The sequence below is a fragment of the Telopea speciosissima genome, chromosome 6 (genome assembly GCF_018873765.1).
Source record: "Telopea speciosissima isolate NSW1024214 ecotype Mountain lineage chromosome 6, Tspe_v1, whole genome shotgun sequence".
In the NCBI taxonomy this organism is placed as follows: Eukaryota; Viridiplantae; Streptophyta; class Magnoliopsida; order Proteales; family Proteaceae; genus Telopea; species Telopea speciosissima.
The window spans coordinates 39,096,393-39,114,143 of NC_057921.1; the positions used below are offsets into that span (position 1 = coordinate 39,096,393).

General features: G+C 38.9%; 1 protein-coding gene across 2 annotated transcripts in view; it reads right to left on the minus strand.

The window, feature by feature from the left end:
• LOC122664540 (protein CASP) overlaps nucleotides 1-17,751 on the minus strand; it is a 90,394-nt gene that overhangs the window by 46,263 nt on the left and 26,380 nt on the right. For both annotated transcript variants that reach the window (XM_043860389.1, XM_043860390.1), the window contains exons 5-9: nucleotides 13,204-13,292; nucleotides 12,869-12,978; nucleotides 12,605-12,699; nucleotides 1,355-1,410; nucleotides 789-954 (exon numbers count right to left, since the gene is read on the minus strand). In XM_043860389.1, the coding sequence (XP_043716324.1) occupies nucleotides 789-954; nucleotides 1,355-1,410; nucleotides 12,605-12,699; nucleotides 12,869-12,978; nucleotides 13,204-13,292 (516 nt within the window). The remainder of the gene's footprint in view (nucleotides 1-788; nucleotides 955-1,354; nucleotides 1,411-12,604; nucleotides 12,700-12,868; nucleotides 12,979-13,203; nucleotides 13,293-17,751) is intronic.

Sequence of the window (17,751 nt, forward strand, 5' to 3'; positions counted from 1 at the left end):
CATGTCCAAACTGCCTCCCAATGCAGTCCTTTCTTTGCCTCCGTCAGATCCCAATCTCTCCTTTGTGCTTCCTTTGCTGGAATGCAGTGGAAGGATGTGGATCATCTCTTCTTTGCCTGCACACTCTCTTTGTCCATCTGGAAGGGTATCCTTGCGAAATGTTGGCCCCGTAGGCAGAGAATCCTCAATTTCTCAAGGGAGTAAATTTGGATAGACATGGCTTTTGCTGCCTCCTCTATTTGTGACACAGTTGTGGTAAGCAGGCCTTTTGTGCTACCATCAACCATATTTGAATGGAGCGTAATATCAAGAAATGGACTTCCAACTCTCGGCCTCTCCGTTAGATTTGGGATTCCATCTCCTTCAACATCAAAGCCAAGCTCTCTGCTGTTACTTCTTGTAATGACACCCCAAGGACCAGAAATATTGTTGTATCCTGGGGCCTTTATCCCTCCACTCCGGCAGTCCAACCCCCCTGTTTGAGGTTGGGTCTGCTTGGGCATTTGTGTATTTTTCCTTCTGTTCCCTTCGAGGGCCTCTGTAATTCCTTTTCTCTTTGGGGATGAATTTTTTATTCACCCAAAAAAATTTTAGAAATTATTGAGCACAACAGTTTATATACAAAGTGCAAAAGAAGTATGAACTCAGAAAGCAGGACATGTTACTGAAGAACCTGAGGTACAGATTCCCTCTCTGTAACAAATACCATAATAAAACGAGACTTTCACTTCAGCAAACATAATATTCTTGGATAAATGGAGCTATTACTGAAACAATGCTTCAAGTACCTTTTCATTCAGTAATGCATTCAAATTCTTAATCTCATTCATGTGTTGTTCTCGCTCATTCAATAAAGTTGTTTCCATACTGTGAAGTTCCATGTTCAGTTCAGAGATTAACTTCTCTTTTGCGCTCAATGAACTTTCAAGTATCCTATTTGAATCCAAATTATCACTGCAAACAGAGCAATCTTTAGTTAGCTAAAGAACATTCTTTAAAGTATTCAACAATGATGCCTCCTATGCAAACCATAAAGCTCAAGTTGACAGTTTTATAATGAAAAAATAAACAGTACTACCAAAACACTTTCTAAATACCAATGGAATCTCCAGCGGTGTAAAAGTAATATAATTTCCAAGCAGTACTGGAGACTCTAAAATGTGAAAGATGTCATATTTGTTGAAAATGGTGAGTTGTAACTCATCAGTGACATGGAGACAATGACATTTCCATAAATAAGGCAAAACGATCTATAAGACTACATGTTTTGGGTTACGTACACTCAATGGTTTTAATATGACCTGACATAAAACTGCATTTGCAGGTCTGATATTGAACTACTGGAGTAACTTACGTTTTCTTATTCCCAATTTCTCCATTGGTTGGTTGCAGCTGGGAGCGCAGGAGACCCTGTATAGAATCACCCAAAAGAGCAGTTCCAACAATTCACTTATATTAGAGAACAAGAACTACAAAGTAGGATAAGCAAACTATAAATGTAATAGGCGACAGGCACACTTGCTTGTCATTCATTAGGGAAAAAAAATAACAAGTAGAATAAGCAAACTATGAATGTAATAGGCAAAACACATGGTTGCATGCAGTATAGTTCAAACTTCCTGGTTCCCAATTTTGCCTTTTGATGGAATTTTAGGAGAACCATCCATATTTACAAATCTCAATGGTTTCAGTAAGTTAACTACATAATCCAGATTTTCAATCCATGATCCATGGCCACTATGTACATATCCAGATCTGAACTGATACACGATAGCATCCCTTGCTGAAAAGTAAGCTCTAAATCCAAGTTGGACAGGATGGCAATGGGCAGGTTTAACCAGTGCCTTCCCCCACTGCAACTCCACTCAGTCCTGTCTTTAATGACTATGGTACGAAATGACACCTGTCAGGTTAAGATTGGTTACAGTTCTCTACATCACCATGGGCCCAACAACCCCATCTCACCCCACATCATCGCATGGAACCCTAGCCTGTAAAATTGGGGAGGCCCATGCATGTTTCACGTGTCAGGGTGCGTTAGGGTTGAGGAATTGATGCAGGATAGGTTAAAAAGATGAAAAATTAAATTTTTTAAAAAAAAATTCTGAGGGAAATGAACCCACTAACAATAAGAATCCTAGAGAGGAGAAAACACAACAATCAAGAATGACAGTTATGTATGTCCATAGTTATCAAGGCAGGGCGCCTTGCACTAGTTTTTATTGGTATCGAACCCCGATGCTAACCCTTACTTATGCCAAATATCATTTAAGTAAATGTTTTATATTTGTAATTTCATTTACTTAAGATATTATTCATAAATAAGCAAATACCCCCTATTTAATTCCAATAAAAATTGTTAAAAAATAAAATTCCAAAAGGATAAAAAATCAACCCCCCGGTTCAAGAACAAAAACTGGATTTTCGACGGTAGGTGAAATTTTCAACTTTCAAATGCTGAGGTTTTACCCAAATCTAAAAATTCTATGAATCTTAACATGGTATAACATTGCTAAAAACCAAAGTGCAGTAAAAAATTCATTTGTTTTCATATATAAAAAAATATTTTTATTTAGAGCCATTTTGACAGCTTTCGTTCAGACCAAATAAGGTTTGACCGGAACATAACTTCTTCAATATAAATCAGATTTAAGCAATTTTAGATTTGTTGGAAAGCTGGTTTTGTGCTCCAACTAATACAAAAAGTCTCATGTAAAACTAAAATCATTTGACTTGTCAAACTTCTTAGAGAACAAGAACATCTCTCTAAATCAAGAGCAATTTTCATTACTGATAGATAAGATCATATTTTCTAAGACCAGTATAAACCAAATGTGAGACTAGTATAAACCAAATTTATGTTTTGATTGCTTCAAACTTCCAATAGCTTGCTTCTTCAGTTCTACTGTCTTCTAGTTTCATGCTGCTTTTTGATTAATTGATATGGCTTAATATTGATTTTTGATGACTTGATGTGACTTAATGTTATTTTTGATAACTTGATGTGGCTTAATGTTGTTTTTTGATGACTTGAGGTGACTTAATGTTGATTTTTGATGACTTAAGGAGGCTTAATGTTGATTTTTGATGATATAGGGTATATATTGTAGCATACTAAAATATTGTAGCACACTAAATAATTTTAGATAAGGGGAGAAATAAAAATACACTTAAGGGTGCCTTGGTCGCCTAGGCGGGTGCCTTGGTCGCCTAAGCGCTTAGGCAGCTCTCCACCACCTTTGGTCGCCTTGCCGCTTTGACAACTATGCATATGTCACTAGAAGCAATAAGAACAGCCAAAGCAACAACAGAAGCTTGACCACAGTGAAGAAATTAAGAAACTCCACCAGGTAAATGGTTCAAAATGTTAACATTTCAGTTTTGACATGAGTGGAAACGAAATCATAGTTATTTTTGAGAAGTACTGTTCACGTGACAGTGATTTGGTTGATATGTGTATCTTCTATTTTCCTAGTCCTAGTTGGAGTCCTAGTTTCTAATTAGGTCAAGTCCTAATTCTACTGTGAGTTGTTAGTCTTAGTTTGAGTTGTTAGTTCTAGTTCTTTTCCTATTGTAACTTGGAATCCTATCATGATTAGGAGTTCCCCTTTCTATTTGTAATTTCCCCTAATAGAGGGGCTTTCCTATCAATAAAGAAAACAAGTTATTATTCTCTCATTCTCTCTTTTTCTCTTCTCTCAAGTTACTGGTTACAGGTCCTAGGTTTTCTACATGCTATCAGAGCTAGGCAACCAGTGACTGATTCTCTCCAAGATTGCCGGTTTGAGAGTCGTTTCAAGGTTCTCCGATTTATGGAGAAACCCTAGTTCATTATAAAAATAAAAAAAATTTAAAAAAAAAAAAGAAGGGAGAACTAGGGTTTCGTTTCGGTACAGCAGAATATCATTCTTGGTCTGCATCTACTGCTACTGCTGCTCTGTGCTACCTGCGATAGCCTTATTGATTTGCTGCTATGTTTTTCAACCATCGTCTTCGGCTGGTTCAAAAACCCTTCCTCAACGGCTTTGAAACTTGGAGTCGCTGATGCTTTTGTTTTTTGGAATTTTTCATGGAATTGTTTTGCTCGATTTCTGCTGTTGCCCTAAGCGGTGACTCCATCAATGACTTCAATTTGGCAGCAATTTGTTCTTGAAGTTCAGTGAGGGTTGAAAAAGATTTCCGCAAGCTAACGTTTCCTGTTGGATGCGTGATTCCTGTGAGATAAAATTTCCGAAATTCTTCTTCCTGTGTTCTCGGTTGCGAGATTGGTACTTGCTTGGTTCTGCTCCTGCAGCTTGGTGCTAGAGATGGCTTGATCTGGAGGTGTTTACAAATAGAATTTCTGCCTCTGGTATGTTGTTTTTTTTAATCCCTGAATACCAGCATACCTTTGTTTTTCTATTGTTGAAGGCAACACCGCCAAGAAGGCCTGGTTATCCCCTTGGTTTCGCCTCTGGTTCACGCTGGAGTTGGAAATTAGATCTGGCTCTGAGCCCTACCACCAGATTGGAGTTGCAGGATTTTTGTTTCTTCTGCAAATATTGCTGGTTTGGTAGAGTATTAGTTGGGTTTGGAGGGCTGTGAGTTACAAACTTAAATCTGAGACTTTGCCAAGTTTGGATGTGAATCATGGGTGCGGAATCGATCTGAAGAGGCACCACTCCACCACCTTGGTTCTGGTTTCGTGGAAGGAAGAAGAGGAACTCCTTTTTTCGTTACTTCACCTGTTCTTTTTCTCGGTTGCATGGAGGAGACTTTGGAGTTGTGGCTGGGTTTCGTAAGGTTGAAGTCGATGAGATGCCGCTGCCGCTGCCGCTGCCACTAATTCCTCTTCTTCCCTGGTTTCTACTGTTTGGAGCCTTGAGGTTGAAGACGATGGGCTTCTCTATACTCACGGTCTATTCTTTCTTATTAACCTATTTGGTATTTAATGCTCCAATTACCCTTCTTTTAATTATTACCCATCCTTTTAATGGTTATTTACATCTTGCCATTAAAAGTTTGTTCCTTCCAAGTGTGTCCACATCTATAAATCTAATTCCATACATGACCCATTACTTTCTTATTTACCAAGAGCCCCTTGACAATTCTGGTTATTTACAAGATTGCCACTCTCCATAGGCCATAGCCATTATTTTACTTATTGCATCCCATTGCTTTTTGTTTACCAAAAAGGCCCTTGCAAAATTCTGGTTATTTACGGAATTGCCATTACCTTTGAATACATTCCCCTCTTTGACTACCCAATTGACCCTTGAAAATTCTGATTTATTACCAGTTTGCCCTTTGGCTTGGATTGTGTTTAAAAATGGATTTCCACCAAATTACAGCCATGCCATTTTTTTCCAACACCGTTCTATTTCAATAATTCTAATTCCCTTCATATCCCATTCCTTTGGTATTTACCCATAACACCTTTGCAAATTTCTGGTAAATTATAATTTTGCCATTCCTTCCTTCTTACTTACCCATAGCACCTTTGGAAAATTCTGGAATATTATGTTTTTGCCCTATTTCTTACATCATCTCTATTATGTCCACGTGTACTACACGTGAGGGGGGGATTATGTACAATATACCTGCAGACAGTGCAGAACTTGCAGGAACATTGGTGCAGAACATAGAAGATCAGTTTTCTCTACCATTGCCATTGGGTATCCTTCGTTATTGGGTTGAGTTTGCCGTAAGGGGGAGATTGAAGTATTGAAGAGTATTGAAGATATTTGGTTGTTGTCTATTTGAAGACTTTCAGTTGGGTTGATACAGTATTTTTTTCGCTGCCTGATTCAGTTTGTTTTCGCTGCTTGCTGCTCTAGTTATTTCACTTCAAGATTCTAAGTCACTATGACAATCTGAGATTCATCACTGGATAGCTATTGAAGATCGTTGAAAGCTGCCTTTTTTAGAAGACATTCCAGTCCCGGTTTGCTGATCATGTCTATCCAAGTTTTGAAGATCTATTTTTTCAAGTTCTTGAAGGTTTATTTGGGAGCTGCATTCATATGTCAAGCTGGATTCTACTACAACTTAGTTTTTTTCATTTTGTTCAAGTTGCGTACTAGTACTTTGTATGCGCCAACTTGAGGGGGAGTGTTAGCATTATTATGGAGTTCTTTTTTCTTTAGTTCAAGCTGGATCTTTTTTCTTTACTTATTTGTATAATCCAGCTTGAGGGGGAGTGTTGAGAAGTACTGTTCACCTGACACTGTTCACGTGAACAGTGATTTGGTTGATATGTGTATCTTCTATTTTCCTAGTCCTAGTTGGAGTCTTAGTTTCTAATTAGGTCAAGTCCTAATTCCACTGTGAGTTGTTAGTCTCAGTTTGAGTTGTTAGTTCTAGTTCTTTTCCTATTGTAACTTGGAATCCTATCATGATTAGGAGTTCCCCTTTCTATTTGTAATTTCCCCTCTATTATAAATAGAGGGGCTTTCCTATCAATAAAGAAAACAAGTTATTATTCTCTCATTCTCTCTTTTTCTCTTCTCTCAAGTTACTGGTTACAGGTCCTAGGTTTTTTATAGTTATCATGGCCGCAAAACAACTAAGGTTTGCTAAGGGTCCAAAATCAAGGCGACACCAACAAGGCGGACCAAGGGGCCCGCGTAGGCGCCCAAGGCGGACCAAGGAGCCTGGACGCCTAGGCGACATTGATAACTATGAACGAATGCAAACTAGGTAGAATTCACTGTTTCTGCGAAACATTCAGCGAAATGACCACAATGGTGTATAATTTTGGTATATCGCTGAAACATTACAATCCCCGTACATAAATGTGAGATTTCAACTAATTTCATGGAAGAATTTCGGCCATTTTGACCGCAAGCTTTAGAATTTGCTAGAAATCTGGCTTTTTGTCCAAAATCCTTCAATCTTTTGCTAGAAGAAGACTTTATAGTCAACTTTGGAGCATCTACCTCAATCTTTTGGTGGATTTGGGCAATTTCCGAATTTTGAGGTAAAATCTTTTTCCTTGAAACTACTTTTTGCCAAAAAAAAATAGGGGAAAAAATATTGGTTAGTGTTCAATTTTTTATATGTTGGATACCATAGGTCGATCTACAACTTCACAAAGTCGGTTTTAATTTCTATTTTAAAATTTATTTTTTGATTTTCTGATTTTAAAATTACTTTCCTTCAAAATAATTTTTGAAAAGAAAAAATATAGGGTCCAAATATATTGGTTGGAGCTCAATGTTATATATGTTAGACACCATTGGCCAATCTATAACTTCACAGAGGCGGTTTGAATTTTCTACCTGAAAATTTTCTTAATCTATGTCTTTTTAAAATAATTTAAAATCCAAAAAGTCAATAAAATTTGGGGAAATATTTTGTTTGGAAAATCATGAAAATTTATGAAATTATTGTTGTGTTTTCAACTGAAAGTGATTATTAATTTGTCGTTTCATACTTAATATTTGTTAAGTAGGTAATTATTATTTTTAAAATATTGATAAATATTTTTAATTGGGGAAAATATAAGACAAACTAGGAAAAATATAAGAAATGGATTTCTTGATGTTTTAGAAGAGTTAATAATGTTTGTATTATTGATGCAACACTGTAAGAAGGTTGCATAATGGCTAAGGGAGAGGATATTGAATGGAGGCATAGCAGATTCAATTAGTAATAACAAGAAGAAGACAATGTGTAATTATTATGAGAAGAGGATGCTGGGTAGTGGGACCATAAGCCTGAAGTGATATCTGGCTGGTGGGTTCAGGGATGTGGCGAAATGCCTTAGAATCCCTGGTGAGGTGCAGAAGATCATGGCTGCCCTCATGAAGGGTAATATCCAGAAGAGGTTGGACAAGAAGGTGAGGGATAAGTTTGACGACCCAGTGGTGGAGAAACAACGATACTACAGGAGGAAGATGAGTGATGGGGATATGACTAGAGATGTGGCGACAGGAGCAAAGGCAAGAGAGATAAGGTGGGCTGAGGCAGTGGACAGAGAGATACACACTCGCAAGAACAAAATAGAGCCAGAGAGCTCATGGGAGGAGTTGGTTCCTTTAGAGCAGCTGCACTAGAGGTTGGTGGTAATGGTTCAGCCTCTGCACAGCACAGGATGAGGGGGAGGAAGAAACAAAACAACAACAAACTCAGCCATATCCCAACTTAATGGGGTCGGCTACATGGATCCAACTAAAACAAAGTAGGGAACACTGAAAGGGAATGAACAAATGGGGAAAAGAGGAATGGGAAGTGTGACGAGACATGAAAATTGAAAAATGATAAATGAAAGATGGAAAACAGAAGAAAAAAGAAACAAAAAAAAGAAGATGAAAGTAAGAGGAAAGAGGTACAACCCAGTAGGTCAGGAGAATCTCAGCTAAATGGGATCTGCTACATGGATCCTTGCCCTCCAATTGGCTCTATCCAAGGTTATACTTGGTACAAGTCCTAGACTATGCATGTCCTTCCTCACAACTTCTCCTATGGTCATTTTAGGCCTGCCCCTAGCTCTTTTAGCTCCTTCAATCTAGTTCATATCACTCCTTACTGGGGCGTCCACAGGCCTCTGTTGAACATGACTGTACCACCTCAAACAACTCTCTCGGAGCTTGTCATTGATTAGGGCAACTCCGAAGTCAGTTCTGATACGCTCATTCTTTAACATCTTCATCTCTGCTACACAGCTTCGCAATATGATACTTCTTAACAGCCCAACATTCTACCCCATACATCATTGTCGGTCGAACAACAGTCCTATAGAACTTTCCCTTGAGCTTTAAAAGGATACCTCATTCACACAACACTTCGGACACACCTGTCCACTTCATCCATGCCACTTTAATTTGTTGTGTAACATCATCCTCTATGTCACCTTCGTTATTTAAGATTGACCCAAAATATCTAAAATGGTTACTTTGCGGTATCTCTCTTTCCCCAATGCGTACCATGTCAGTGTCCATCATAGTATGACTAAAATTACACACATCATACACTCCGTCTTCATTCTACTAATCTAAAAGCCTCTTGTTTCCAAGGTTGCTCTCCATTTTAGAGTGTCCGGGGAGCCCCAAGGTTCCCCAATAGACAAGGGTGCCATTGATATCTTTGGCCAAGATCTTGCCAACCTCAGAAATTAAAAACATAGGATACCGGACAGAGGCATAAGCACATGTGGTCTATAACTGGAAAGGTGAAGTGGGTGACGTACTTTTGAAATGGTTCTTTCACCACAGTATCCCAACCAATGCCACTATGGGACCATACTACCAGAACACGTTAAACGCTTTAGGGAAAGCTGGCCCAAGATTGCAGTGGCCCTTTGCATATAAGCTAATGAATGTTTATTTGCCCAAGTAGAGAGATAAGCTTGCAGAATACATAGAGGGCTTGAAGCCATTGTGGGTTGACTACGGTGTGACTATGATATGTGATGGCTGGATTGAATCCACTTGACAATCCATCATCAACTTCATGTCTATTGTGATGTTAAGACTGTGTTTCGGAAATCGGTGGATGCATCTAAGGATAGAAATAATGCGAAGTGTATCTACAAGTTTCTGAAGGATGGGTCTAGGAGGTGGAGTAGGGAATGCTGTTCGATTGGTGATGACAACGACAACTTCAAGAAGGCCGGAGAGAGAATAATGAGGAACAACAAATTCCGACTAACCAGACACTTGTGAGTTCTAGTTGTTTTTCTTTGAGTTACTAATTCTTGATTTTTCGTTTCTATTTTCTGTCCTTGCTTGTTTCTCCCAATCTAACCATCATATTGCTTTGATAATTTAACCACATAGTCTCCCCATTAGGACCATCATTCTATATTAGTTTCGGCCCCATCGGTTGTATGGCTTGAGAGTTATATTTATCTTCAGTTTCTGCCATATACCATAAGTTTTTGGTTCACTGTGATTCTAGTTTCTAGTGTACGTCTTTTCAACCTACCAAACCTCATCAAGAAGATAGCATGGATATAGACATCAGGAGCTTGTCTAGCTCTCTTATCGGCTTGAATATTGAGGAGGGTAGATATGGTGGGTATGGGCAATTGTGTGCAGCATCTTTTGCCCCAGAGAGCTCCAGTTCTAAGTATGGTGGGTATGCCCAATATTTCTCCTCTTCTTCATTCCCCACTGAGTCCAAGGGTAAATTACATAGTGGGTCATCATTTGTGAAGAGCTTCTCATAACCGGCCCAGCAACAATATATGTGGGCTCCACCAAGCAGTTACATTGGGTCCGCATATGCACCTTCACAGCCCGATGATTTATATCCTAGTTTCTAGGTTGGGTTAACTTGCACATGTTGATGATTCCACCTATTGGGCTGCTGTGACGGACTTTCTGCGCTTTTTCAGACAGAGTATGACATAGCCGACAATTGCCACCCATTAGTCTCAGGGGCAGCCTAGTAATTCAACCCTCCCTATATTAGTATTTGGTATTGAGTTCTATTAAACTTGTACTGCATTGAACTTATTAAGTGTTTATGATGACACATTTTGACAAGTGTGGATTTGTAACATCAAATAGTTTCGCACTTTGATAAAGGTGGAATGCCTTCTAATTTTATGTTTCTTCATTCCTAATACTTATTTCAATTGTTGTGTGTTCTATGCTAAATTATGTGCAAAATAGGTTATAAAAGGGAAAGGATACAATAGGTTCATATACGAAATTTGAAACCTTGAGTCCAGGAAACCACTAATCTTCATCCCCAACCCCCTCCCCCCCCCCCCCCAAAAAAAAAAAAAAAAACAGAAGAAGAACCAGCTTCGGCTATGACTTTGTGTCCCTTAGTTCATGATCAAAGTACGACTCCTAAAAAGAATCCAATTACAATATAGCAACTCTTATGACTGCCTAACTCCTTGCCAAAAAATGAAAGTATCAACTTAGGAATTAGACTCATAATAAAATTCCAAATCAATTGAACTTCCTAAAATAGAAGCCCATTTCAGACTGATACCATAATAGTGAATTGATCAAGCATTTCTCAATACAGAATCACAGATCATAATTGGAAATGTTTCCGATCATGCTGTTTCAAGAGTATGATTTGTTCATAAAAGTAGCAAACAGTTCCAGTTTGGAAAAAGGGCAAAGTTGTCCAAGACGGCACAAATATCCACCACGTGGCAAACAAATGGGGCCCAAATTTTGTGGACAATTAGTAATGTAGCCTAGGTGAGGTAAACTCCACTTAGGACCAGATTCTGTCTAAGGGTTGGCCGAATGGGCAGATTAGGGTTATTAGGGCAAAATTTAGGGTTAGGGTTAAGTAGTGGTAATAGGGTTTATAGGGTTTTAATATGCAGGTCTAGAGGGTCTTAATGATATAAAAATACTAAGGTTTTGAAGGATTTTAGAATTCTGCAGTTGGGCAGAATCGTGTGGCAGGGAGTGGCAGGCCTTAGGGTCTTATGGGATGAAGGATTGAAGGGGTTATAAGGGGAACTACAGGTTAGGTTTATGGTCGAGTGTGGGGAGGGTTACGGGCCAGTGTAGGCTGAAAGTAGAGTTGGGGAATGAGATCTAAATCTGGAGTTATAAGGGCGTCCTAGTTGGGGTAGGAGTTGCAGGTCTAATGGAGTTTAGGTTTGGATGGAAATCTGTAAATTAACTCGCAGATCTGTACTTACTGTAGAGCAGGAATATTGGCAGCAACTGAAAACTTGAAGACTTGAAGAAACCTCCTGACCTTCACAGTGCAAGGAGTCGCAGGAGAACCCACCCTTAACCCACCTTGACTCCACAAGGATGTAGGCTCGCAGAGGAGCAGTGGCAGCAGCTTGAAGCAGCAGTTCCAGATCAAGTAGAAAGTTGGGGGGGAGCCTCCCACGATTCATCTATTTATAATAAAAAGAAGTGGCCAAAGGCCTTACACAAATAATCAATCTAACAGCAGTCCTAGTCAGATTAGGAGTGAGAATTCCTAATCTGAATCCTAAACACAAAACATAAAACATAAAAGACATATACTCTTAATGGGAGTATAAGTTTAACAAACGAAACAAATAAAACACCTCTCCCTCTAAAATCGTGGAGGAGGAACTACGAAATTTAAACATGAAAAAAGACTGTTTTAACCCTATCATAAAAGGAACAAAATAAGTAAAGGCTCCAATGAAAAAAGGCTGCTCAAAGGCTGCTCTTCTTCTTCCTGCGTGAACTTGGACCTGCATCAATTAGACCCCAAGGTCCACTGCCATGTCGAGTCTCGGTCCAAATAGAGTTCAACAAGTGGCAAAGTAAAGCTCTGAAAATCTAGGGACTAAAGGCTGCATGGACATACATGGACGGCTAACGAGGATGAATGGACAAACATGGGTGGGCATTTGATTGAATTTGAGGTAGGAATTTGACTGTGGCTAATCCACAAGGTGTAAAACTTACCCGACAGTCAGTTGGCCAAAACTGACTGTCCACGCAGCTTAAAAATTTCAGACTGTTCTGATGAATTTTTGCCTAAAAAAAATCAATAAATCAAGGAACACTATATGGATTTAAAGCAACTATAGAAATTAACCTTTTTCCCGTGATACAGTGAGTTATCTTTATCATATCACTAATCAGAAAATGGCTACAGCAGGATTACATAATAATAAGATCCTTCCAAAACAAAGTATGGGCTTCACATGCACCTTTTCCCTTTCAAGGCTAAGTAGACGTGTTTGAGCTCGTTCTACTTCATCCATTAGAAGATTCACTTCTGATTGTTTTGCTGCTCTTTCCTCCTCTGAAACAGGTAGATGAAAAAAATTTTGTTTAGAACGTCTTACAGAGAGAGAATGGACAAAGAATGCAGAACAATATCAGTGTTTCAGGAGGCATGGGAAACGAAGGAAAAAATGACAAGGAGTCTGAAAATCAACATAATACTACAGACTCAAAAATTAGCAGTATACCTGACTGAGCTTGAACTTCAAACAATTGGCTCTGTGCAAGTTCATGTAATTTCTGCATGTTTGCAACACTATCCTTAGCTTGCCGTAACTGGTCCTGCAACAGCCGCTCCCTGTCTCCACACGATCATAAAACATTCTAATAAGATGAATTTTTCTCATCTGAAAGGAACAAGAGCATAGTTGTCAAGGCATCGTGTCACCTAGGTGTCACATAAGCGCCTTGTTGGTTTTGCCTTGTTTTGTCCCTCCTCCAATGCCTAGGGTTGCCTAGACACCATGACAACTATGACAAGAGTTCACTTTCTAACTTTAAATGACATCAAAGCAAATCATACCTTTCTTTTAGAACCTCAAGTGTTTTCTGGTTTTCTTCTGCAAAGCTCCGTTGCTTGATCTCCACAATTTCTTTCACTTTCTCTTCCATCTAAACTCGTCTCAAAACCCAAGCATGAGAAATGATAAATGAGTTTTAAGGGGGCAAGTATACATACATTCCAAACTGTATTGCAGATGATGCAAGCATAAAGAGAGTGGAAATTGAGGGTGCTGCAATCTCATGATATGTGAACTTCAAACCAAAACATTGTACCCAATAAAGCACTACAACCACAAATCCCAAAAGCTCGAGCTGTAAAGTAATGGCAACAACAATGTATGTGATGCAGTACAAGACCAACACAAAGAGGCCCCTAAATATTCCAGATGGTTAAGTTAAAAGCAGCGCAAACTGAACCCTTTTCTGGCCATCGACTTAAGTCATAGTCAGGCCCACACTTGGGCCCATATATTGATTATACTTAAGCCCATATGTCAAAGGCCATGTTCCGCCCCATGTAGCCATTGTGCAGCAGGAATTAAAGAGATCTTTGACAGATTTGTGGGCCTCATGTGGACAGGTTGCGTGGGAATGATGGGTTTCAAGATCTTTGAGTTTCTAATTATGTAGTTGCTATTTCTTTTAGTTTCTATTTCCTTGTATTGTGACTTAGTTAATAGCTAGGCTAAGTAGGAGTTTCTATTTCCATGTACTTTCTATGTTCACTGTTTAGTTTCTTTTTTTAAAACTTGCTAGGCCGCCAAGCTACTCCCCACGCCATAGAAAGTTTCTATTCTTGTAATGTTCTTACGCTCATTACAAAATACAATTAAAGTGGAAGGGCCACAAGAGCCCACGATTTTGGTGGAGTTAAAATTTCTTGCTCTTTGAGAGTGTTGATCTGAGGTAATTCAGTCACAACCTAGTCCTCAGGCCCCAACATATCCTTTCTTCTCTTTTTCTGTTCTTCTATCTTCTTTTTCTTCTTCAATCAATCAAAGGTTAGGCTTTGTTTTATCTCCATTCCTATGTATGTTAGTTCCCAGTTTCTGTTTTGGCTTGTTGATATTTCATTTCAATATTCGGGTTTAACGGTTCAGATATTGTAGTCATAAAGGAATCATTCCTAATCAGACTTAATAATCTCAAATGAACTTTAAATAAAACCCCGGTCAAGATACCACGTAAGGTTCCAATACGATTCAGGTCTTAATTGCTGAATCCAATAAGACTCTAGCTTGCTTCGGAATTATTACAATTCCGATCCAGATGATTGAGTTCTTGTGTTGGACCCCCATCCCCAAAACCTGGATCATCTTTGGAACCTCATTTAGGAAGTGGATTTTAATCAGTCATGGTAGACAATCTGGTCTGGATCTTACCATTAAAGGCCTGTTTCACTCCACCTAGACCTGTTATGGGCTATAAAAGCCTGTCAACCTGTTTCCGGCTTATTCCATCACTTGGGCTCGATATAGTTGTACGTACCTGGGATCTGGTCCAGCTCATCTGGGCCATCATGAAGCATCAGGTTTCCCTAGTCCGATTCTGGCCCATTCCACAGTTTGGGCCCAGTATAGGTTCATACATTTTTAATTGGGGCTCTACAACCCATTAAGGTCTAACCTTTATTTTTAGGTTCATTTTTTCTGGTTCGGTCAAGGCCTGGTTTGCCCTATCAATTTTCAAATCCTTCTTTTTATTTTCAAATGCTTTCAATCAAACCTCAAAAGACAAAAAAGATTTTGATTTCAAAATTATTTCTTTCTTTCTTAGCCAATCAGCAAAGGGTTGGGATCTTCCTAGGTCTCTAACCTAAACTGTTCGCTTACATCAGTTGGCCCTAGGACAAATACTGAATGGGTTGGGTTTTTGAGTTGAATTTCAATTTGGAGATTCTGATCTCTTTCGTTCAATGGGTTTCTAAACCACCCAATGTTAGCTTCTGACAAGGTTTGAACACGAAGCCAGTCGGTCATTTTCGAAACTTTATCTTTTTCATTTTCAAAAGCACATCACATCACTTGGCCCTTTTGGCCTAGGGATCCTAATTTCCCTCATCCTTCGGGCTAATTTTAGTCCAAGATATTCATTTGGCTGGGTTCGGATATGAACCCAGTTGGTTTCAAAATTTTCATTTGTTATTCTTTCCAAAGAGCATTCTATCCATTTTGATGGTTGTGTTAGAAGTTATGTAATAAGGGTAGTTTAGGAACTAGTCTTATGTTTAGTTGCCTTATTATGTATTTTCCTTTTCTTTATCCATTTTAACCTTTTACCTCCTTAGGGAGGTGGATGTAATACTTTCCTTAATATTATTGAAAATATAGATGTGTGGAGGTCTCTCTCCAACACAAGTCACTCAACCGAAATTATTCTCTTCTCTTCTCTCTTGTCTCATTCTTCCTCCTTCCTCTTCCTCTTCCAACTTCTTCCTCCTCTCCTACTTTCTTAACCTAGTTTTATTCTTCTTATCTTATTAAGTTTATGTCGGCTATGTGGGTTTTAGCTCCACATTGCCAAGTTTAGTCTATTTGTAATTTCCCCTCTATTTGCTTACCTATCAATACAACAAGCCATTCAGTTATTTTATTTCCTCTCTCTAACCAACAGTTCAACCAACATGGAATCAGAGCTGGTCTGATCTAGGTTAGAGAGAGAAAAAAACCCCTATTTGACTACCCAATTGATCCTTAAATATTTCGGTTTATTACCAGTTTGCCCTTTGGCTTGGATTGTATTTAAAAGTGGATTTTCACCAAATTACAGCCATACCATCTTTTTTTCCAACACGGTTCACTTTCAATAATTGTAATTCCCTTCATATCCCATACCTTTGGTATTTACCCATAACACCTTTGGAAACTTCTGGTAAATTACAATTTTGCCATTCCTTCCTTTTTTAATTACCCTTAGCACCTCTTGAAAAATTCTGGAATATTATGTTTTTGCCCTATCTCTTACATCATTTCTGTTATGTCCACATGTACTACACGTGAGGGGGGGATTATGTACAATACACCTGCAGACATTGCAGAACGCAGAACTTGCAGGAACATTGGTGCAAAACATAAAAGATCAGTTTTCTCCACCATTGCCATTGGGTATCCTTCGTTATTGGGTTGAGTTTGCCGGAAGGGGGAGTGATGCAGAAGCCGAAACCATGATTAATTTGGCTGTTCTTTGATTTTTCGTTGGAGCCTTTTTATTTGTTTGTTCTTTTAGCCTAGGGTTAAAACAGTCTTTTTCATGGTTTATCTTCTTAGTTCCCCTCCACGATTTTAGAGGGATTAGTATTTTATTTTATTTGTTTTAGTTGTTTACACTTATACTCCTATTTAGAGTATAAGTCTATTCTATGTTTTATAATTAGGATTCAGATTAGGAATCCCAACTCCTAATCTGATTAGGATTGCTTTAGATTGATTATTTGTAAGGCCTTTAGGCCCCCCTTTATTATTATAAATAGTAGAATCGTGGGAGGCTCCCCACCTATTATGTTTGAAATTTTGTTTCTTCTTGCTGCTGCCGCCATGACTATCGCTGCTTCTCTGTCTTGTGTGTCATATCAAGACCCCTTGTGAGTAATATCAAGGGCTAGGGCTGGAGTAATCCGGCGACTCCTTGCATCTTGCAGATCGGGAGGTTCGTCTTCTTCTTCCTTCAAGTTCTTCAAGGTTGCTGCTGCTGAAATTCTGCAATTCCAGTAAGAGTTACAATTTCCTGCAACTTTATCATCTCTTCTTCTTACTTCTATCTAACCTAATCGACTTCCCCAAACCCTAGCTTCATCTACATTCATCACAGCCCTATTCCCTCATCAGATTACACTCAAAACCTAACCACAGGTCCATCACAGTAACCCTCCCACTCGATCTCAGTTGCAGCCTCACCTATCCACTACAAACCCTAAATCCCTCCCTCAACATAAAAACCCAGAAACCCTAAGATCTGCCTAGACCTAACCAGCCATCAAAACCCCACCAAAGTCCAGCCGAACCACCCCCTCCCTGCTAGGAAAACTCGACCTAAAGCCCAGCCCCTAAATCTGCTCCTAAACCCTAGTTTCAGCTTAGATCCTAAATCTGAAAACCCAAAACCCTAACCCTAATATTTCTGAATTTTTATTTCTTATTCAAACCTCATTAAAACCTATTCTAATAGACTCCTAAAATTCTGCAGACCATTACCCAATAAAACCCTAACTCAATCTCCCATTCCTAACCCTAATTTTGCCCTAGTTACCCTAAACTGCCCATTCGGCCAACCCTAAAACAGAACCTGGTCCTAAGTGAGATTTATTTCACCTAGGCTACATCAGGGAGATTGAAGTACTGAAGAGTATTGAAGATATTTGGTTGTTGCCTATTTGAGGACATTCAGTTGGGTTGATACAGTTTTTTTCCGCTACTGGCTGCTCTAGTTATTTCACTTCAAGATTCTACGTCACTATGACAATCTGCGATTCATCACTGGATAGCTATTGAAGATCGTTGAAAGCTGCCTTTTTGGAAGACATTCTAGTCCCAGTTTGCTAATCATGTCTGTCTAAGTTTTGAAGATCTAT